Source organism: Salarias fasciatus, chromosome 14, assembly GCF_902148845.1.
Source record: "Salarias fasciatus chromosome 14, fSalaFa1.1, whole genome shotgun sequence".
NCBI classification, from domain to species: Eukaryota; Metazoa; Chordata; class Actinopteri; order Blenniiformes; family Blenniidae; genus Salarias; species Salarias fasciatus.
The window spans coordinates 30,666,033-30,684,100 of NC_043758.1; the positions used below are offsets into that span (position 1 = coordinate 30,666,033).

The 18,068-nt window shown below is 44.4% G+C and overlaps 1 protein-coding gene across 2 annotated transcripts in view; it reads right to left on the minus strand.

Moving 5' to 3' along the window:
- Window positions 1–18,068, minus strand: part of sgsm2 (small G protein signaling modulator 2) — a 73,033-nt gene that overhangs the window by 20,261 nt on the left and 34,704 nt on the right. The window contains exons 3-12 of one of the 2 annotated variants that reach the window (XM_030109342.1): window positions 14,286–14,454; window positions 6,644–6,811; window positions 5,138–5,205; window positions 2,897–3,045; window positions 2,675–2,809; window positions 1,679–1,803; window positions 1,508–1,575; window positions 1,252–1,415; window positions 1,017–1,149; window positions 644–778 (exon numbers count right to left, since the gene is read on the minus strand). In XM_030109342.1, the coding sequence (XP_029965202.1) occupies window positions 644–778; window positions 1,017–1,149; window positions 1,252–1,415; window positions 1,508–1,575; window positions 1,679–1,803; window positions 2,675–2,809; window positions 2,897–3,045; window positions 5,138–5,205; window positions 6,644–6,811; window positions 14,286–14,454 (1,314 nt within the window). The remainder of the gene's footprint in view (window positions 1–643; window positions 779–1,016; window positions 1,150–1,251; window positions 1,416–1,507; window positions 1,576–1,678; window positions 1,804–2,674; window positions 2,810–2,896; window positions 3,046–5,137; window positions 5,206–6,643; window positions 6,812–14,285; window positions 14,455–18,068) is intronic. The other variant, XM_030109343.1, reaches the window with a different exon arrangement.

Below are 18,068 nucleotides of genomic sequence, written 5' to 3' on the forward strand. Positions count from 1 at the left end.
TTGTTTTATTAATGTGTAACTTAATTGAACAATGCTAGCAAGGTTACTTTGCAGTTTTGTATTTTCCATACCCACTTCATAGTTATTTGGTTGGTCGTGTTTCTTACATTTAGGCGTGACCATAATATCAAAGCAAAGACACCTAAGATGGCTAATCATTCAGTTAAAATGTAACTAACTACATTAGCACGTTATAATCCTAGCATTGCAATCATCATTTTCAGATGTCTGAATAAAATCATACTCAATTAAATTCCTTGAGTACGGCACTTTCTGGACGATGAGTGACACCAGAGAACAAGTGAGAGTTGTTTCTGAACCTTAGCAGCTTTCTGCTGTCATACAGTGACATCTAGTGGTCACTGGCGGTATGCACTATATATGTGTGTGTGTGTGTGTGTGTGTGTGTGTCATCTTCTAGTTATTCTTATGCTCTCAGTTTAATTTGGATGTAAACTTCAAGTCATCCATGTCAACACCGCCGACTCCTCACTGTTGTGTTCAGCCTCTTACACACACACACACACACACACACACACACACACACACAGCAGGCAGAAGGAGCTTTACCGGGGTCAGGAAGGGTGGACGGACAGGAGGGGTGGGGGTGGGCGGGGTGTGGGTGTGTTAAGGTGATAAAAACCTTTCATGACATTAGGGTCTGTGAGGTTCCGCGAGCAGATCATTGAGATCATAGCATGGAGCCTATCTTCCTCTTCCTCGTCATCGTCCAGCGATGGCGCGCGGCTGCCCGTGGTGTGGTGGTAGTTTATTGTGACTGCTCGCACCAGAAGGGGGCAACAGAGAATGCAGTTAGCAAAGAGCTCCCTGTGGACGACTGTGGGAGAGACACACTGTATACACACACACACACACTGGACAAATATTGTACACTGCAAACACTGTGCACACACTTCAGAGCCAACACACACACACACACACACACACACACACACACACACACACACACACACACACACACACACACACACACGAGCATGAGCATGTGTACTCACTGGCGTCGTATCGGTATCCCGGGTACACGATGCGGAACACGTAGTCGGCGGCCGTCTGCTCGTCCCCGTTCCGGTCCTGCTCCATCAGCCGGGCAGAGCTGCTCCTCTTCCTCAGTTTGGGGAAGACTTTTCCCTGCAGGACACCAGCAGTCACACCACACACTCCCAGCACTGGCTCCCCTTCACACACACACAAACACACACTTGCGCATGCACCCTGTTGTGCTGTCATTACCTTTCCTTTCTGGGACCATAAAGGCGGCTCCAGTTGACCCCGGGGTAATAAACCTGTTTCCAGGCAGGAGAGGAAGGCTAGCAGGTGCCCGCCGGGGGGGAAGTGCAGGGGGGGCCGCTGGATCCCATCCTGACTGACCAGGACCAGAGTTCCTCCACAATCAGCTGCAACATGGGGGAGAAAATAACCGACAGACATTAAAAAAACAATCACAAGACCTGTAAAAAGAAAATGTTTTTCTCGAGGGGGGGCTCACGGCGTTGGTGACAGTGGATGCAGACAATCTGACGCAAAGGAACAGTCAGTGCATAGTCCCAGTAGATACTGAAAGACAGAGAGAGGTGTTGTGTTTTTTTTTTAATAAGTAAAGAAAGAAAGAAGAGAAAAGCCTCCGTGTTTGAGTGAGGGCTTGGTTGTCAAACCGCACCTCTTCTCCAGGTCGCAGTCTCCCAGCGTGCCGTTAATCAGCTGGTTGGGAGTCCACTTCAGGGTGAGGGTGTCTCCAGCTTGGTGAAGGGATAAATAGCCCCGCAACACCTCCATGTCCTTCTTCTACCCGGAGAGACAGAGACAGAGAAAGTCTGAACCTACATCTTTCATTCCAAACTGCTCAAAGTTCCTTGATGTGACGGAAATTCTGGTACTGTATTTACAGAGTGCTGTTTTCATTGCGTGATGTCTCGGGGTTAAACATGTTTTGTGTCTCCAGGTGAATATTTTGTGGGGGTGGAAAGTGTTAAAAATATCTCCTTTGTTTGATTCTAATATGAGTTTCCCTTCATCCCAACAGAATCCTGATTGAAGATAATGCTGAGCGTTCACGGTTAAAGAGTCGCTCCACCGTTCGTCTGCGTGTGCACGGTGGGAGTCGAACACGGACTCATTAAACGGCCGCCGCAGACGCCTGGCGGCACGGAGAGAGATCACACACGTGCGTGCGCACGTGCACGTGGATGAAAATAGTCCTCATGTTACAACGCGAGAGTACAAAGAGCCGTCTGTGGGTGCTGCACGCATGCAGGATTCTCCAGCGATCACAGCCTCGGGGAAGCCGAGACTTCTGACGGAAAAACTTTATATTCGCTAAAGTTTCGTCGAAGAATTTACATAAAGGCAAGTGGGAGTGCTCAGCGCGAAGATATAACCGGCACAGTTCACTTGGATGTGCTTTAGCGGTGGGTTTGTCTGTGGGCAGAGTCCAGCGCACGGTTCAGAGGGTTCTCAGTCCTCATTACAAAGTTACCCAGAGTTCTTATGAACGCGGCACAGCGCCACATCTCAAGGAGAACATCTACAGTTATTATCTGCTCAAAGCTGCAGTTTCACAAATAAACTGCGTCTGTGTGACAGCTCCACCGTCTACTGTCTGCTAAACTGCTACGTTCAAACTGACGCAGCCTGGTGTGGAGCTCGTCAGACGTACCGGCTGCACCAGCACGTTGTTTTTTCCATAGAGAAGGTGCGTTCTGGAGTTCTGGTGCAGAGACTCCACGTACTCCCTCGCCGACGCCGCGAACCTGTCCTCCGACATGCTGCCGCTGGACTGCCTCTTACGGATCTGCAGAAGAAGACATCGGGTCACACAGACAGCCACATGCGCCGAGCCGAGTCTCCAGGTTGGATGGGTTCGAACTTCGGCGCTCACCCCCAGAGCGGGCCGGCGGCCGGCCGACACGTCTTGGCCCCGGTGGGCCCCGTGGATCCGGTGGCGCTGAACCAGCTCGTTGGCTGAGGGGTCCGTCCAGAAATGATCGGAGGTCTTGAGCTTGGTGTACTCCAGCGCACAGGGTCCCACTGAGGACACAAAGACACAGACAGAGCCATGGAGTCGACAGCATTCGCTGGATTTTACAACCCAATGAAGGGAAATCCATTTTAATTCCGTCTTCTGGATTTCCAAATTTTTCTGTGCTGCACGTTCTATTCGTGAACCCTTCACGCTGCAATCAACAGGTCCACCTGGTCATGTTTACTACATCAAACCAGGGCATGAAAAAGAAGGAACTGATGGAGTTTAAAGGAATACTCCACCCAAAAAACGATTTGGCCTCATTTTCTACTCACCCTCATGCTGAGAAACACTCTGGAGCACTTTTTTGACGTTTCAAATGCAGTTGGAGATGTTTGGGGATTTTCGTGGTCAACAAACAGGGGCCGACAGCGCCCGACAGAAAAAATGGTCCATAAAGTCCACAAAACGTTCCCATTTTCCTTCATACTGCTCGTCCGCTGTAATCCAAGTGTCCTGAGCGCATAACGTCCATAATTAATTCTTAACGAGGTCATTTAGTACATTTTAAGAGCCCAAACAGGGCGCTCTCGTACAGCTCCATTGCATGTCTGCACGCACACCCTGAACTACGGAAGCCGCGGCAGACCAAGCAACACGCTTGTGCCCTTTCAGCAGGACACCGAATTCAAAGCTTTAAAACAGTAGCCAATCACTTTTGTGATTGTCCACAGCTCGGTCACTCACAGCAGAATATAAACAGCGGAACTTCTTCTTCTACGCTTGCAATTTAGAAAAGTAGTCGCTGAAAGCGTGCAAGCGTCTGGCTTGGTCTGCCGTGGTTTCCGTAGTTCAGGGTACGCACGCAGACATGCACCTGAGCTGTAGGAGAGCGCACTGTTTGGGCTCTTAAAATGTACTAAATGACCTCGTTAAGAATTAATTATGGACGTTATGCGCTCAGGACACTTGGATTACAGCGGACGAGCAGTATGAAGGAAAATGGGAACGTTTTGTGGACTTTATGGACCATTTTTCTGTCGGGCTCTGTCGGTCCCTGTTTGTTGACAACGAAAATCCCAAAACATCTCCAACTGCATTTGAAACGTCAAAAAAGTGCCCCAGAGTGTTTCTCAGCATGAGGGTGAGTAGAAAATGAGGCCAAATCGTTTTTTGGGTGGAGTATTCCTTTAACTGCAGGAATCTGCTCCAGTGCCACCGGAGGGCGCTGTTCTGCAAATACAAAAGTGAACAACATTTCAACCTGCCATGAAGGAAGAAATTTAATGCTCAATTTTGAAGCTGCCATGTAAAAACACTCAAATCTAACTTTGATTGGGTCTTGTTTTGACTTTTAAGTCTCTGCTGACTGCTTTAATTTCACACCTCTCGAATGAATAGTAAACACGGTAAAGCTTTACAGCATTTAGTGTAGATCAGCAACATTAGTTTTAATCTCTCTTTAGTGTTCAAGTGGAACAACAAAAGGCATTTTTACATTCATAGTTTCTTATATGACTATTAAAAAAAGTAAAATAACCTTTATTCCCTCATTTTTTTGATTTTGCATTTGTACTTCATGACATATTCATTAAATTTTCATTGTCAGTTTGACTTTCATTTGTCATATTATGGATTTTATATGTCAGATCTTCCCTTTGTCTTATAGACAGGTTATCTCAATATATTGAGTTTAAAGTTTTACTTTTACCATTTTTTGCTAATTAGTTTCATCTTTGGTTTGTCATATGAACATATTATTGACATATTAAATGTACCGGTACTTAAATTTAACTTGAGTTACATTGTCAGTTTTACCTGTACCTTGGGAATATTAACATCTTTCTCTAACAATTTATGTTTGTCTTTTTAACCTCAGTTGAATATTTTATCATGTTCACCTGTCTTCTTAAAGGTTTTTTTTCCCCCTCTGTGTTATTCCTAGTTTATCCTTTGAAAAACATCTTCCCTCTATCCCTGGGCTTGATGTTAAGACTGATTGTCCTTCATTACTCACCTTGAAATTCAACCTGTACTGTAAGAAATTTGACTAGTTGCTTGTTAACGGTAGAAAACATCTCCAGAGGGTTGAATGAACTCGAGAGATGTCTGGTAAATGCAAGCGGAGCCGGTTCCAGCTGGTTCTGATGGACTCACCCAGTAAAGCTGCCAGGATGGGTCCAAACACCGAGTCGTGCATCAGAGCTTCCCTCTCATAGTATTTACTGCAGAGAAGAAACCAGCAGATGGGCCGTTACACTTATTTATGCACCTGGAAGCTTCACAGCAAACACAATAACAGACAGATATTCTTCACAGATATTCTTACATTAAACAAATGAGCTTGTGGCTTCAGATTAGGAGTCCAGCAACATGATTTCAACTGGTTTTTTTTTCAGCTGTTCTCAAAAAGTTACATTTTCTGTGGTTTTGAGCATTGTAGCTGTGTAAGCGGACACACAAAACACAACGAAAGTTTTGTGTTTTCACTTGAAAACACTGTTGTGTGAACTGGTTTTAGAAATGCACAATTTATTAGTTAGTTTTAAGTTGGTATCAACTTAAAAAAGTTCCTTGCGCTGTTCATTCAAGTTTAAACCTGACAGAAAAAGTGACATTAACGGCGTGACACTGTCAGGTTGTGCTTTGTGATCACTGTCAAAACATAATCACATGTTCAGCTAATATCCTGCAGACAGGAAAACGGGCTTAAGCTCCCATTATTGTGGATTTGTTCAAAATAAAGTTGGTGGTCCAGTTTCTGCCCTAAATAAACCTCAGGGTGAAGGTAAGGTGCTACAGCATTTCATTGTGATGAGCACAACACGGGCACTTTCTCTGCTCCTGATATCTGAAAAACTGAAGAAAATACCGTCAGAAACATTTTGAAATCTAACAATTACAAGATGTTTGATCAGACTCTAAGGAAATGGCACAAGAACTTGAAATTATTAAAATACAGTTGCCGTTTTTTTTTTTTTTTTTATGTGCTCAAAAAACTTACTTAAATCCTAATTAGTGAGAATTTTCTTTCAAGCCTAATATTCATGAATACAAAGCGCTTAAAAATGACTCATGTCCGTCCAGTCCATAGAGGGTGAAGCTCTTCTTTACTTAATGAAGACATTCATATGTCTAACTGAATATCTTATAGGCCAAATTGAAATGAATTAATGGATAAAATGTGTGCACAACCATGAATTAAAACAGTTAATAACACACAGACATAAACAAATCAAAGCGTTTAAATTACAAGAACAACTCCTTTCATTATTTATGATGCACAATGATGAACAATGATAAAGTTTTATTATGAATGACAAAAAAAAAAGGAAATTGGAAATTAATTTGAAATGTACAGCTGACAAGTGGTGGTTGAGGGTGTAAATCCTGCCTCAGAATTGAAGTACGGGATGCACTGATACCAATATATATCAATATTCACCAAAATATAAAGAGGAGACAGAAGCTGGTTGGTACAACTGCAGCAACTTAATCACTGGTGACATTTGGAGCAGCAGCGCTGGTCCGGTGTCGCTCATTAGTTTGTCTGCTCTGTGGATCCAGGAGGATTTTACTCCCACTTCATGTCTTCTGAGGTTCCGTCTGACTGTGATGAACATCCTTCTTTACTCACGTCCTGCACACAGTCAGTCCACTCACCTGGAGTTATCCACGATGTACTGCACCATCCTGTCCAAGACCTTCTCGAACAGGGCCGTGCGGACCCAGATGTGTTTGATGGCCTGGGCAGAGAGGGGCTGGGGGGGCCGGCTGGTGGTGGACGAGCCCTGTCTCCGCAGGGGCTCGTGGCCCACACTCTGTGCTCTCCTGTTAACAGCAAAACATGTTTCTGTTAACGCCATACTTCACAGCACCAACAGGAAGAGAGAAATCTACAGCAAGAAAAAGACACAGGGACATTGAGTCATCTTAATTTGTCATATAAGAACTTAGGAATACTGTAGCTCCAATGAAAAACTCATTTTTAAAAATTGACAGAAACACCTTGCTGTAGGATTATTTATCAGATATATGCATGAAGCACTCGGTAAACATCCAACACAAAACCCCGTCAAGCTGCGCTTTCATCCACACCATGATGGTCAACACATGCTCCCATGAGTCAGGCTGCTTTTTTTTTTTTTAATATTAATTAGCAACAAATATCAACAGACAGTTCAGTATGTTCACATGACAACAAAAAAGCTATGAAAGTGTAACTGACACAATGTCAACATGTCAACATGTCAATGTCTCAACCTGTCAAAATGTCACCAAGTCAACATGTCATAAAGTCATTGTGTCAATGGAAACAATCAGTAAATTAAACAATTATTAACTGTGTCAACATGTCATCGGGTGACTGTCACCTTGTCAACATGTCATAATGTCAACAAGTCGACGTGTCAACACATCATAACGTCACCGTGTTAACGCCATCCTGTCAACATAACATGTTACCATGTCAACATGTCATACCAACATGACATCATGTCAACATGTCACCGTGTCAATGTGTCAACATGTGAATTTACTCATTGGTGTAACATGCACAGTGGTCAGTGCTCTTCCACAGTGAGACAAGAGTGGGTCCATCTGTCCAGGTGTACCCTTCCCCACCTGTCCCCACCTGTCCTCACCTGTCCAGGCGTACCTGCCCTCACTCACAGTTAGCTAGGATCAGCTGCAGGTGCCTCTACCCTGCACTGATTATATGCCAGAAAGAAGATGGAAGAATGGTATTGGACCAATAAGACATTTAAGAAATTTTGTGTATGACCCAGAAGTCAGACAACATGTTCCTAACCTGCTAGCTCGCTCCTGATGTTACTGTTCAGTTGCTTCGGTGTCTCACTATAGGATCTCATTCCATTTCTCTAAACACAGCGATCCGATGGGCCAGTGACACACCAGTAATCTCTCTCCACAAGTTCTGAACATGACTTCAAAAAAATAAAGGGGTGTCATTTCTTTGACTTTAAAGGTGCCGTAGGCAGGATTTTGCTAGTCAATGCTAATTTTTCTGTTTTCTTTGGATTAAATGTTAGAGTATCCATTGATAATCCTGCGAGGGCGCAGCGTTTCCATCTGTCTCTGTCCTGAGCTGAAAAGGATTCTCGGCTGCTCCAGGTATTTTTGACCAATCAGAAGAGCCCCTGAGGCTCTATCCTGATTGGTTGAGGGGCGGCGCTTCATCCTTCATCACGATTGGTTGTAAAGCTCTGCTTCTCGTGAACGCACAAGAGGAAGCTGGATAAACCCTAATGAGCACAACTTGCAGTTATGGTACTGCATTGGAAACTCACCTCAGAATCAGACATCGTTGCAACAGTTGTCCTGCTCGTCGTTGTAAAGCTGTTGAGTGCTTCAGTGTTTTGATACCGGCAGGCATTGTGTCACGTTTGCGCGCATGTTCTTGTGGGAGGGGCTTAACTTGCGTGAGGACGTGATGTAAGAGAAAACAGGACAGGAGGGGCTGTGTTGGGTTTTCAAATCGCCATCTTAGATGGGTCAAATCGCCATCTTGCTTAGGTAATCCTGCCTACGACACCTTTAAAGCTCGTGTCCGGAGTTTTGAAAGAGAGAGGTTTTTTTTTTTTTCAATCCAGTGCATGGAGGTTCCGCCCTCCCTCTGCTTCCATGAGCGACCAAGCCACGCCCCTTCAATTGTGCACGCTATTATCTGTCAGGTGAAAATGAGAGCCTCCGAGTCCTACAGCATCCTACATGTTTAGCTGTTTACGGTGGATGTTCAGCAGACCATGGATATATCCGAGGTAAGCACGGCGGCTGCTGCGGAGCTAACTCACCTCTGCCTGGGCGAGGCCGTGCTCTCTGGCTGCCACACTTTGATTGACAACACGAGAATGCAGAAGCTCGAAATCTATTGGCTGAAGCTGACCGGCGCTTTTTCGGATAACATGGGGGTCTATGAGACGAAGGCGGGGCTCATAAATAAATTTTTATATTGCTTTATGCTATTATTATATTGTAGTATCGAACCAGACTGACACATTTAAGCTCTGTTGAAAAATGATACATACGTTGGAAACGAACGGAAACTCCGGACACGAGCTTTAAGTCAATTAAATTTTTGTGAAACTCTTCCAGGATATCCGGAGAGATGACAAGAACAAAAAAAAAAGATTTCTAAAATATGTATTTTGTGTCTCGGGTCACTTGTCTTGGAGTTCAGCTGATAAACACCAGTAGCTGCTTGTGACCAGCATGTGGCAGTGTTCTGAGAGCTGCAGTCCAGCATCCCTCAGTGTTTGTTAGAGATGGTCACAGAATGATTTTGGAGTGAATGGACGTCACGTGGCACAGCGAGCAGACATCAGCATGCTGAAGTGTTTCCTGAATGCTATGAGACTGATACACCAGACTGAGTAGCTCCTCTTCAGCAATCAGACGAAACCAGCCACTGTGTGTGTGTGTGTGTGTGTGTGTGTGTGTGTGTGTGTGTGTGTGTGTGTGTGTGTGTGTGTGAGTGAAACAGTCACGATGTTAGCTATCCCCCAACGTCTGTGAAGAAGATGGGTTTCAGCTAAGTCACGATTTCTGTGGTTCCCTACTGCTCTCAAGAAGGGTGTGTGTGTGTGTGTGTGTGTGTGTGTGTGTGTGTGTGTGTGTGTGTGTGTGTGTGTGTGTGTGTGTTCTCGTATTTCTATCCTTGTTGGGGCCAAATGTTCCCACAAGGATAGCAAAACGTGGAACGACGTGCCTTGTGGGGACCTTTTTCCGGTCCTAAGTAGGAGAAACAGTGTTTTCTTGACCATGTTGTTGTTACTGAAAAAAGTAAAAGTGCAAAAACATTTCTTTAGGGTTAGGCTTTGTTGTGGTGTGGGTTAGGGTTAGGGTAAGGGTCAGGGTTAGGGGCTAGACATGAATGGGAGTCAATGGACGGTCCCCACAAGGATAGAAATACAAGACTGTGCGTGTGTGTGTGTGTGTGTGTTTGTGTGTGCTGCCAATACTCTGGGGAATGAGGAGCACCAGGATGATGTCAGAAAAGACAAACTCGAAGAGAAGACTCCAAACAGTCTCTCAGTGTTTCACAGTGAATCTGACACATGAAAACACGAGCCTCTAATTTTACATCAGAGTTCATTCAAACCTTTATATGACATGGCCAGTGTTGAAGTTTAAAGTACTTTGCTGCATATTTTAATGTTTTTATTATGTTTTAAGTTAGTGTGTTTTTAACCACAATTTTTATGGAATCAATTTTTATGAGTGTTTTTGTTTTCCTATTGCCAGTGAATGCAACCAACACACTGATCGACAAGTAGCAACCAAGGAGGAAGCTGGAATCGGGCAGCAAACACTGGGAGGTTTCAAGGGTAAAATAACTACCCTTATATAGTGCTTTTACACTGCTTGAGCAGAGCCACTGCTCATCACATTCACCCATTCACACACACATTCACACACCACTGGACTCTCAGTACACATTTACACAAAGCCGAGATTCCAACCGTCACATGTTGATGGCCAGGTAATTAAAAAACTGAATGTAAAGATGGAGTTTTTCATAAATCGCCACGTCGGCTGGACTTTTTGGAGATTTGAAATGCACTGAGAAATCACCATTTTCACTTGTTTTCATTGTGGTGTAGCCGGGGCCTAACAGAGACACGACAAAGATAAAGAGACAAGAAGATAGGAGAGGGAGGGACAAGACGAGAGATGAGAGGACAGTCCAGGAGACCAGGGCCCGACCTGGGGCCCAGCCGGGGTCTCGGCCTGTTAAAGTTCAGTCGGATGGGGGGGTTACAGACAGACCGGTGGCCAGAGCACAGCGACATGAAGAGACACACAACCCAGATGAGGAATCCACCAGAACCTGAAACCACTTGGTCAATAACTGGGCCAGTTCGGTCCAGCCCCCAGTCACCTGCTCTGGACACACCACCATTTTTTTCCACTGCTCCTTATGCTGAGTCATCTATTTGTAAGACATGAATGTCGTGACGCCTCATAAATCGTTGGTGAAGAAGGGTTTCACCTCAGCCACAAGCAGTTCCTGAGTTCATTTAAATGTAATACTGTGTCTGAGACTATTTTTGATCTCCTCCTCCTCCTCGCTGCTCCCTTTCTGAACTTTGGATGTCAACAAATGTCAACACGCAGAGAACTGATCTGATTCCACCTGGATTGCATTTTGAGCGGCCTGATGAATTTGAATGTGAGAGGGAATATGTCAGGACGATTAACATCTGCATGAGGCCGACTTCACATCTCCGGGCTGCATCGGCTCGGATGATCTGCTGACATTTTCCAGCTTTTCGCTTTGATGGCCGACGCGTTCCGTCGGGACGGGGTCTGATCACGATTCCTTAGAAGGCGGTCAGTCTCACGTCATGCAGGAAGGGAGTGAAAATACAAACTGAATGTATATAAACTGTGCATGTGGTAACGTGAGTATCAAGCAGATTTGTGTGGACAGAGATTTGAGTGTGTGATGACATTTAGGTGTGTGAATGATGGATTTCTGTCTTCGCTTAAGCCTGTGTGATTAAACGTTTGTGCCTGGATAACTGGATTTTAGTGTGTGTGTGTGTGTGTGTGTGTGTGTGTGTGTGTATACACCTGTTGTCCATATGAGTGCATTTGCAATCACTTAATTGCATCGGCTTTTTGAAGTTGCTGTGCGTGCGACAGCACGTGCGTGGAGAAATTTGATTGTGCATGAAGAGATTGAGGCTTGTGCACAATCCTGAGTGTGTAAATATAATTCGTATGTGTGGGAGATGACGTTATTTACATGTGTAATATGCATTTTGTGCTTTTACATATGGTGTGTGGTGTTATTTGTGTATTTTTTCCGTTTGAACTTACATGTATTTTATGTGCACGTGTGTGTGTGTGTGTGCGATATTACTTGCTCATCGGAAGGCTTGGTCTCTGTAACAGGATCAATATGTGCATAATCAAGTGAGTGCCTGCACAGATTCAAGTGTGCATAATAAAGGGTTCATGCGTGGGATGAATTTGGTGCGTGCACACATGGATCACTGTGCCGTCAGTGTCATTTGGTCATTCAGAGTTAGATTTGTGCCACACAAAATGAAATTTGTGTGTCAGTGATAAATATGTGCATGCACAGATCTGTGATCAGTGTCTCCGCCAAAGATTTAGAAGCTAATTAGGTTTTTTTTATATATGTGCATTTGTGAAAATAGTTGCATTTTCAGTGCACACAGATCTTCCCTGCACAGAGCAGGTAGGAACTACTTTAGAGAAGTAAAAGACCCGCATAGTTTTTAATTCAATATTTAGGTTTCTTCCACAAATGGCTTGATTTTTACAATAACACATCATCTGAAAGGTGAAAATATCGACTCAAACTGTAAATAAACCTCTCTTCAAGTGAAAAGTCATTGAGTAAAAAAAGTCATTTTGAGTTTACACATCCACATTTTGAAAACAACATAGTTTTCATGCTGCTCTTCACCCTGTGGAGCAGCAGAAGGAAAGACGCCGGCCGCAGACACGAGAGAGGCTGCTGTGCTCCTCATTCATCAGCGAGCTGTCCGAGGCAGGAAGAAAGCATGGAGGCTGAAGAAAGACGCTCGGAAACAAAGGCGTTACAGGCACGAGGACGAGAGGGAGGAAGAGTGTTTACTGGCAGCTGAGGGACGGCACCGTCACCGTCAGCCCACACACACACACACACACACACACACACACACACACACACACACGTAGTTACTTCATTGTTGTGATTCCACTCTCCATGTCTTTCTGTCTCTCATGTCCCATCATGCTCGCTGTTGTTTTGTTTTTTTTCCCCACCGCTGGTGGCACAAATCTCATTGTCATGGCAACCTGGGTAAATGAGAGATGCAGCCCTGAGGTTGGGTGACAGGCAGTAGGGTGTGTGTGTGTGTGTGTGTGTGTGTGTGTGTGTTTAGTGTGAGTGCGCCTGAATGCTCGTGAGGCGGCAGCGGGGTGAGACTTGAGCAGAGCCACGTTCACGCGCCATAATAGGCTTTAATGTTGTGTGCGCCGCGTCAGGGGAAATAAAGACCAACGAGATGTGACGGAGGAGCGGCAGACAGCGCTCTGATATGAAGACCGAGAGTCGAGCTCTGGCTGCATCCACACACTCTCGTTTACATCGCATCAGACAGCGGCCGCGCGCCGCATTGTGCATGCTTTCTCCTGCTTGGACTGTGTGTGTGTGTGTGTGTGCGTGTGTGTGTCCGACACCCACAGCTTTGTCTGCAGCCTCACAGAGACTCATGGTAGCCGTGTGGCTTGTGCTAATGGACAATTAATGGGCTTGAAAACAGCTCAGCTCACACCAAAGTGCCTGCAGTTTCTCGTCCTTGGTGTGTGTGCACATATATCCTGCGCACACCTGCGCACGGGCCCAAGGCTCAACAAGGTGAGTACACAGCCTGCCGAGCTTTAGCCATCACTCAGCAGAGCGGGGCAGGAGGAGGGGTGTGATCCAGGACCTGCTGCTGTGGTGTTCGAGGGTCACAGGGAACTCATCGGTGGGTTGATGGGGACCAAGAAATGGAAGATCAGCAATATAATGTGGCAGATGTGAAATTACAGGCGGGAAATAAAACAACTGCATGTGGACCAGTTGGGAACAATTCTGTTTGTTTTAATTAATGAATGTATTTTTATCTCAGTGCATCTTTGATGCATCAACAAAGTGGTGTTGTGAAGCTGCAGACTCTATCAGTGAATTCCAACCTTATTATTCAGGAACCTAAATCGTAAACCTCAACAACTTAGCCCCGGCCTTTGAAATCTACACTCAAAACTTTTTCATTGTTGTGGAGCCAAGTATAGGTAGTGACAATGTCTCTCGTATTTGTCTATTTTATTGACCACCTCCATGCCAGTGAGATCTGGTTTAGTCGTACAGAATGATTGTCCTGTCCTTTTCTCTCCTTTTGTCTGATCTAATGAAGTTTCTTAAATGTGCACCCCAGGAGCAGAGTTCAGAGTTTGATTATTGAGTCCACACGCCGTCTAAACTGTTTGCCAAAGCCACTTTTACTCTAGCTGATGCTAATTAGTTGTTCCAGGCTATAATTAAAGCTACACCACCCGTCTTATTATCCTCCATCACAAAGCGGGCTGAGAGGGAGAGGAGAGACTTTTCTACTCTCATTATAACGGACAAGTCACTCAATTTGTGCTAATTTAATTTGGAGCGCTGTGTCAGGTGCGGTCCCTGGTGAGCCTCGCAGAGCGGTAACTAAAATCCAACATTTAGCGAGTTCAGAGGAACAGTGAGGACCAGGATGGGGGTGACGGGTGTATCTGCGTGACTCACCTGGTGAGATCGGCTTGCTGCTGGAGCTGCTCCTGCACTTTTCGGCACACCTCCCCAGCCGTGTCGTAGACTTTCCCCACCTTGGTGAAGAGGGCCGCGATCTTGTCGCTGCGGAGGAAGCCGGCCGCCCGTCTCTTCAGCTGGTGGCCCAGACAGGCCTCGATGGCAGCTGAGGACACAAGAACAGGAGTGGGACACATGACCGGGTTAATGTGTCACTTCAGAAACAGGCTCAGAGTGTTATTTGCTGTCGGGCAAACTGAGGGTGTTGATTTTTCAGCTCCAGTACCTGTAAATCATACAAAACACTAGACTCGACTTTCAATGGGGACTTTTTCTGTCTCAACAGAAAGAGTGGGGCAGTGGATGAATCTGTTGGAGGAGAGATTGAACATTTAGACACACACACAGGAACCACTTGTGCCAGTGTAGCATCTGACTGCAAAGAATTCCTGAGTGTGTGGACGACAGATGCAGAGATATCACTTATTTACAGGACGAGTAAAAGTACGAGAACAAACCATTATCTTACTGCAGATACCGAGTCCAGATATGCCATGAAGCCTATACTCTATTGGCAAACATTATGTGTAAAGACATGCGTTGTCATGAATCACTTCGGCACAGCCTCTGCGTCAACGCTACCAACAGCCTTACAGTCTACAGTACACATAAGGCAGTGCTCAGCATGTTTCTAAGCACTGCCTTATGTTTACTCTAGACTGAGGGGTAAACAGCTAATGTTTTCGCACTTGGCTAAAGTACCTGCTGTGCTCATGGTTTGACACATCTTCATAACCCTTTCCCATCTATATTTCCTCTGAAAACCTATAAGCAAGAAGGGATCCTGGTAATTTTCCATACACCACACCCCTCTCTACTGAAACATCTGTTTTCTTTACAGCTCACACGCTGAATCAGTCTTTCATGTCCCAATGAGTCGGACAAAGGAGCAAACTTCTTCTGTGTGTACACAAACATCAACATTCATTCCAATGGCAGGGTTTCTCAGAGATTTGCTAATGGACTTGTGTGTGTGGACATAATGTCATTAGTGAACACTTTGCTCGATGGCTCTTGTTCCAGTGGAAGGATGACGGGCGCTTATTAAATTCAGAATCGACGCAGTCACCTGAAATGTGATTTTCTGGAGAGTGGTACAACCGCTGGCCGCCTGCGACACCCTTAAAATGCTTTAACGGGTTGGAGGTTGTAACTTTTGTGCAGCTGCTCCCTGAGCTCCCCCTTTTACTCTCACTTTATGCTCTCCGTTCGTTACCAATGAAGCCGTGATCATATAAACTTTAATGATCTCTGAAATGTGTTCGGGGCAGAAGAGAACCGAGGAAACGGCAGCGAAACGACCACTTGGTCCGAGGAACGGCCATTTTTATTCAGAGCATTGAAGCTGAAGAACAAGTAATCATATGAAGTAATTATGTTGATCCATTTACATGACTGCAGGGCGGTAATCACATTATACTGATGATCATCCCGACATTTATCTTCTATACACGTTTCTAAGATGCTGAAGCCCATCCCAGCTAATGCCAACAACTGCCTGAGTCCAACGCAAGACAGATAGGTCCATGAATATTTAGACTCCGACACAAACTTTTTTCCTGCTTTCTGAAGCAACATCAAATTATCGTTATATGTACAGACTCTCATTTTAATTTAAGGATATTCACATTCAGGGTTCAAGAGTTTGAGCTCCTTAAAATGTGCCAATCGAAGTTTGCAGGTGCTACTTGGGCCCCGTTTACACTTTAACGATTTCAAGTGAAAACGGGCCTTGGGTGTCCATTTACTCAACGACCGTGTTTCGGAGCCACTGAAAACAGAACTTTTTGGAAACAACTCTTGAGGTGGAACTTTTCGAAAATGCTCCGAGTATGTTGTCGTGGAAACAGGTCAAACTAACACGTTGTGGAAACACTGGAGCTCAGTCCAGAGTAGACTAATGCACATGAGCACCACCGCTGCAGGGAATACTTCTTCTTCTCATGCACGAGTAACAGTCAGGAGTGACTGGTCACCTGGTGTCACCAGAAAGGTGTCGGGATTTCAGTTTGTAGTTATTGATCTCCGTCTTGGCGCCTCAGGTTGTGTTTTTCTGATCCACACCTATGGCTGCATGACTGGGGATACACTGCAAAAAATCCAAATCTGAGCAAGTTTTTTCAACTTGTTTTGAGTGAAAAGGTCTCATTTTAATTGATTTAAGATAAATTTACTTAAATATTATATTTGATCAGATAAAAAGACTTGATTTAAGAGAAAATTCTCTGAAATCAAGAATTTTTTTTTTGCTTGTTCCATTGGCAGATATTTTTTCTTAAATTAAGAAATTTTTACTTGAAATTAGTAAAAAAAAAATCTGCCAATAGAACAAGCAATTTTTTTTTCTTGATTTCAGAGAATTTTCTCTTAAATCAAGTCTTTTTTATCTTGATCAAATATAATATTTAAGTAAATTTATCTTAAATCAAGAAAAATGAGACATTTTCACTCAAAACAAGTTGAAAAAACTTGCTCAGATTTGGATTTGTTGCAGTGTAGTCACTCTTCCACAATGTGACATGTATTGCATGTGGAAAAATATAAGTACACTCAGGGCTGACAGACTGAAGCCCCGCACTACGGTGTCATTTTGAAGCTAAGAACCGATTAGCTGTTGCTAATGTAGCCGTTTCTTCATAGGAATTGAGCTTTGGTGAGTGAAAATATATTTTTCATCTTGATTTTTTGGTCCTTGTCCATGCATCACAGTATTAATTAATTAATACGCTGGTTTGACAAAGATGCAAGTGGCAGTGTTTCATTAGCTTAAGAACAAACTTGTTATAAAGTCGTTCAAAATTTGATATTTTTAGCCTTATAGGCTTTTACAGGATAATATATCTGAGTAAATGATTCAGCCGAAATGCAGAAAAGCCAAGAGAAACGGAGGTAAAACTAATTTCTCAAGCTGGGGACCCAACCATTACTAACTCCTGTGTTAACGCTCAGTCATAATGAGCTTTTCGGGATATGATGGCGACAGCAACACAGTGGAATGATTAGTCTGCTGAACAGAAAACTCACCTGGCACCCGTTGCTCTGCTTGTTTTGGAATTGCTTTTAATGAACAACTCATTTTTACAAGCTTAATAATGTGCAAAGTGCTCCTGTACAAGACTTTGTTGATGCAAATTGCTCTCTGTGTAAACATGCAGAGATGCTTCCTGATAATTTCAGCGGAAAAGCCCATCTGTTGGATCTCATTCATTCATCTCAGACCTCTGTGGCAGCCCGCCCGCCATTTCTCTGGAAGGAGAATCTGGGGGATACGATTAAAGTGCAATATAATGACCAACATCAACATAATCCTCTGTGATGCTGGGAAAAACTGGTGTTTTATGGGTACAATAGTCTTACTTTTATTGCTGTTCTCGGAGCCTTGGAGGAGCATGGAGAGGCTTGTGGTTTGAGCTCAGAAAGCTGCTCGTACAGTCTATTCACCGCAGCTTCATTCTGCCAGATTAACACATGAACTGATGAAGAAGGACTGTCAGTAAAGCTTTCCTGGTGTAAAACCATGTTTCATCCCATTAGAAGCAGAAAGCCAGGAGTAGCAGAAATTCAAACCGGAGTGGATGAAGAAGAGTCACGCAGGGGAACATTAATACTCCGTCGTTTGTGTTAAAACAGTCTTCCACACAATCGAAAAATCAGGCAGAGTCATTCTGCAGCCTTTGCTCACCACCGGCCTGCTAATTCATGTTTTGGGTGTTTGTGAAT